The sequence below is a fragment of the Propithecus coquereli genome, unplaced genomic scaffold (assembly GCF_000956105.1).
Source record: "Propithecus coquereli isolate 6110/MARCELLA unplaced genomic scaffold, Pcoq_1.0 Scaffold193, whole genome shotgun sequence".
Classification (NCBI taxonomy): Eukaryota; Metazoa; Chordata; class Mammalia; order Primates; family Indriidae; genus Propithecus; species Propithecus coquereli.
Genome location: NW_012144190.1, coordinates 2,410,282 through 2,415,342, shown reverse-complemented (window position 1 = coordinate 2,415,342; position 5,061 = coordinate 2,410,282). Strand labels below are relative to the sequence as shown.

At 48.5% G+C, this 5,061-nt stretch overlaps 1 protein-coding gene across 2 annotated transcripts in view; it reads left to right on the top strand.

Moving 5' to 3' along the window:
• The first annotated feature begins 988 nt into the window (after positions 1–988).
• The window catches only part of MED25 (mediator complex subunit 25), a 17,403-nt gene continuing 13,330 nt past the window's right edge, over positions 989–5,061 (top strand). For both annotated transcript variants that reach the window (XM_012643150.1, XM_012643151.1), the window contains exons 1-3: positions 989–1,171; positions 1,267–1,312; positions 1,580–1,704. In XM_012643150.1, the coding sequence (XP_012498604.1) occupies positions 1,038–1,171; positions 1,267–1,312; positions 1,580–1,704 (305 nt within the window). In that variant the 5' untranslated portion in view covers positions 989–1,037. The remainder of the gene's footprint in view (positions 1,172–1,266; positions 1,313–1,579; positions 1,705–5,061) is intronic.

Below are 5,061 nucleotides of genomic sequence, written 5' to 3'. Positions count from 1 at the left end.
GGTTTCTTTCCATTTTTTAAAAAAATGTTTCTCTTTTTTCTATTCTTTTCTCTTTCTTTTTTTTACACTAATTGCATGAAAGTTTCAGAGGTCTAGGTTTCTTTCCACTTTAAAAAATAACAGTTTCCTATCTAAATTGTTATTGATTAGTAAGAATTATTTGTGTAGTAAATTTCTATCAACAAGTATGTTACAAAGATCTTCCCAGTTTGTCGTGTATTTTTCAACTTGCTTTATGCAGTCTCTGTGGGCAAATTGATTAGATTTTACACGCTCTGGCTTCGCTGTAGTGCTAAGAAACTCTACTGGGGACTTCAGAATTATACAATGTATTTCTTTTTCCTTCAGATAGTTTTAGAGTTTCATTTGTTGCATTTACGTTTTTAATCCACCTGGAATGTATTTATGTTCTAGGCCAGTTTCTGGCTCCTCTCCCAGAAAACAACTATCAGGTGTTGCTTAGCAACCTCCACCAGGGTTGGAGTTCGGTTTCTTTTCGGAGGAAAAACAGCTGCCCTCCCTTTCAAGTTGACGCAATCTAAAAGCGTTGCCTAGTAACATCGTTTCAGACAATGTGATTGGACCCTTCCCATGTCCCACCCCCATTCTCTCGAGCCAGAGAGAACAGAACTAGAAACTTAATCTCTCTTAACGAGGGCAGCGTACGCGTTGCATAGCAACTCGGTCTCCTGACACTCCCTTTGAGACCTGAGTCGGAAACAGGCACCCCGCTCAAAGATGGCGACCGGTTGTGCCTCTTCCAATTTATTTCGCTCCTGATAGTCCTGACGATAACTTAATCTCCCCCATCAGGCCCCCGAAGGGGCTCACTGTGCCCTTTCTGAGTCTTCCACGTGGGGTGTGTGAACGACGATGGAGATAGAACTAACGCTCCCTGAAAGCCCCGCACAAACATGGCCGCCGGCGCGCTAGCGGCGGCACGAAGCCGTCCGGCGCGGGTGCGCGCGCAGCGCAGGCGCACTTCCGCTCATTCCCTGGTGGCTGCTACGGCTGCGGTGGCGGCTCCCGCACGGGGAATGGTCCCCGGGTCCGAGGGCCCGGCCCGAGCCGGGGGCCTGGTGGCCGACGTGGTGTTTGTGATCGAGGGTACTGCCAACCTGGGACCCTACTTCGAGGGGCTCCGCAAGCACTACTTGCTCCCGGCCATCGAGTGAGTGCGCTTTCCGCGATCCCGTCCCCGCCCTCCGACTTTAGTTTACTACAGCTTCTTGCCTGACCCCAGTCTTTCACCTGCGATCCTCACAGGTATTTTAATGGCGGTCCTCCTGCTGAGACGGACTTCGGGGGAGACGTGAGTTTAGGGACTGTTGAGTCTGAGGGAGGAGGGACCTGGGAGTCGGGACCGCTGGGTCCGAAGGGGGAGGGGCTGGGAATCCGGACCGCTGGGTCCGAAGGGGCAGGGGCTGGGAGTCGGGACCCCTGGGTCTGAGGGAGGAGGAGGCTGAGGAATTCCTGGTTCCGGAGGAACGGGAAGCTGGAAGACTCCATTCCTTCTCTGAGGGAAAAGGGAGCTGGGATCCCAGATTAAAAAAGTTTCTCTATCCCCTCCCCCCCCCAGTATGGTGGGACCCAGTACAGCCTCGTGGTGTTCAACACGGTGGACTGTGCTCCTGAGTCCTACGTACAATGTCACGCTCCCACCAGCAGCGCCTATGAGTTTGTCACCTGGCTTGATGGCATTAAGTGAGCTTTTCCCCCAACTTGGGGCAGGTTTGGGGGGACCCTGTGAGGGACGGGGAATGAGTGGTGGCTTGGATTTGAGCTGCAGGAGCCGTGCGCGCACATTGGGTGGCTGAAAGGACTGTGAGGGTGATTGTGTTTTTGTCCCTAAGGCACTTCTGTGTGCTCAGCCATGTAACCATCTGCTTTAGAAGCGGAAAACACTTTCTGTTCAGGGAGCCTTGGCCAAGCTCCAGCAGTCACCTGGTATTTGTGTGAGTCTTCCTTTTCTGTCCCCTCCTTCCCTGTCTGCTCCAGACCTCCTTTTTCAGATGGTTCACTGAAGCCCGAGTGCAGGGGGACGGGGCTGGGCCAGGATAGATGCCTCTGTGGTTTGGATTGGATTTTCATAGTTCTCGCTGGAGACTCGAATCAGGCAGCCTGGGGTCAAATGCTGGCTTTTCCACAACAGAATTCTCAGACGCAAGAGTCCCTGCCCGTTCTGTGCCTAGTAGAGCTCATCTCCGAAGTGGGGGTGTTAATGGTACTTGTCTTAGTTTCTCATTGTGTCATTCTTTGCTGCATAACAGATTACCTCCAAACTTAGTGGCTTACAACTACAAATGTTTAGCATCGTATGCCGTTTCTGTGAGTCAGAAATTCAGGAGTGGCTTAGCGGGATGTTTGGGCTCAGGGTTGTTGATGAGGTTGCACTCAGGGCGTGGGTTGGGCTGTAGTCATCCAAGGGTGTGATTGGCTGGAGGATCCACTTCCAAGGTGGCTCACTCAGCCTCCCCACACTCTGCTTGACTGGCCTAACATGGCAGCTGGCTTTCATCAGAGCGGGTGATTCAGTAGAGAGCAAAGGGGAAGCCACCAGGCTTTTTATGATCAAGTCTTGGAAGTCATACACCATCACTTCTGCCACAGTGTGTTTAGTGTACAGCGTAAGTCTTTCCTACTCAGTGCGGGAGGGGACTACACAGGGTGCGAATACTGGGAGGCAGGATCACCAGCAGCGTCTTGGGTTGTCTACTACAATCTCATCGGGATATTTTGAGAATTAAGTGAGTTGATTAGTATATTTAAACAGTGCCTGGCACATACTAAGTGATATGTTAAGTGTTTGCTACTATTTTGTGCCTTGGTTTCCTAGTTTGCAAATAAATGGATAATGGTAGTGCGTATCTCAACGCTGTTGGAGGAATCACAGGAGCTAATTTTTGTAGCGTTTAGTTCAGGGTCCATTAGGCGGCACCAGTTCATAGCTGCTGTTATCTTTGTACATTTGTGCTTTGTTCGAGGCTGTGTGTGCACGTGCTGGGTGCAGAATGTATGATGCAAAGTTGACACGTAAGTTTCCCTTGTGGTCCTTGGAGTTAGTAGTTAATATATGACAAAGTTTCTTGCATTTGGAGCTATTGACACTACGGACTTGATAATTGTTTGTTGTGGGGGCTGTAGGGTACTGTAGGATGTTTAGCAGCATGGCTAACCTTTACCCACTAGATGCCAGTAGCACCTCCCCCCAAAGCTGTGACAACCAAAAATATCCCCAGGCATTGTCAAATATCCCCTGGGTGTGGGGGGCAGAATCCACCCTTGTTGAGAACCCCTGGGATAAATTGGGGTAGGACTTGAATAGTGTTAAATGAGGGCTCCCTTGAGTTCTTTTCTGCTTAGTAGCTCAGAGGGGCTGTGTTTGGATCAGATGAACATGAAAGACTCCATAATGGGAAGTGGTCCCAAGGCTTTTTTTTGATTGCCCTTGTCTGGAAACACCCAGTTCACTCTCTCTGGTTCCTCTATTGCTGGAGCTGCCTTTGACGGAAACACAGAAGCAGAAATGACTTTCACATAGTAATTCCGGTGTACTTCTGAATCCACACACTAGACCAGAGGGACAGAACCTGGGGGGCTCCCATAGCATAGAATGGCTGCTCTCAAGAACTCTATGACAATGCCTGTCACTCTGGAGTCTTTCTCAAAGACAGACAAAAGTAAAGACATCATAAAAGTATAACTACACACAATTATGCAGTGTAAAGTTTACAGTATAAAGCTGTAAAAAAAAAATAAAAATAAAAAAGTGGGTACTCCCTTGAGGCCTGAGTCCAAGTCTGATGCCTCTCAAGTCCTTAGCACCCAGCTGAGGGCCTGGTAAAAGGGAGGCCTAAGGAAAAATTTAGTTGACTGAATGAATACCCAGAATGCAGTTCATACCGATTACCGTAGTAAACTCCTACATAACCTTCAAGACCCCAATTCAAATGTCTTTCCCTCTGGGAAAACTTCCCTGATTCTTGCAAGCAGCTAATTGCTCCCTCCTCTGCCTTGTGACCCTCCTGGGTTCCCCCGTCAAAGTACCACCCCTCCGGACTGTGCATGTCTAAGTCCCTGGGCGTTTCCTTTGACACTGGCTTCCAACTGGGGCTTGGCATCCAGGGGGCTTTAGGAGACCTTGGCTGAATAAACGAATGAGTAAAAACTACCGGGAGATAATCACCAAGAAACCAAACCCGGTGGGTATTTAAATGTCAGGAAAAGCAGTCAAACTTCCTTATTAGAAACATCGAGGACACTAGGAAGATAAGAAGGAAATGTTTTCTGAACATCTTAACCACATATCCACCTCCTCCCCCTTAACTCAGAATACACTGTACCTTGAACCAAACAAAAACGTTTTGTTCCTCACTGCAGAATCCTCCTAATCAGCTGATAAACATTTTAAGCTATTATTTATTGTTCACAGTAGTCATTGTTTTCTTAAGTCCTGTGTGACCATCTGAATTCAGTGTCTGTGTCATTCCAGGTGGGTCTGTAACAGGGATCACAAGAAAGACAACAAGTTTTGTTCACACTTAGAGAAACCTTATTTTTTCCCTGGATGTCAGTTACTTCAGGAACAAAGCATACATTGTGATTTTTCACATGTCCTTGTTTGGGGAAGATTCCTTTCTGATGTTACATTTCCTCTCTCGCAAGGGGACTTTTTCCCCCTCTTCTACAGCTAGTGATCTCAAATCAGAGAAAACAGAGGTAGAAGGAAAATAAACCCAGTGGCTTCCCTGTGGCATTATGACGACTTGTTTGTTCATTCGATTATTCACTCATTTATTCAGCAGAGACATTTCTGGAGCAAACTGTCTCAGGCACTGACGGGTCAGTGGGCATGAGATAAATAAGGTCCTGGCCCGGGCGGAGCTGGGGTTTGCGTGGGGCACGGGCTAGCGTGCAGGAAGCCCTTGGTCATGGCTGGCTGCTGTTAATGTTCCTTCATTTTGACCAATACCTCCTGGCTCCTCCAGACAGCTCTTAGCCCATGAGAGTAGCCAGAGAAGACTCGAGGGAGTGATATTGGGATGGAACAAATGGGGGTAA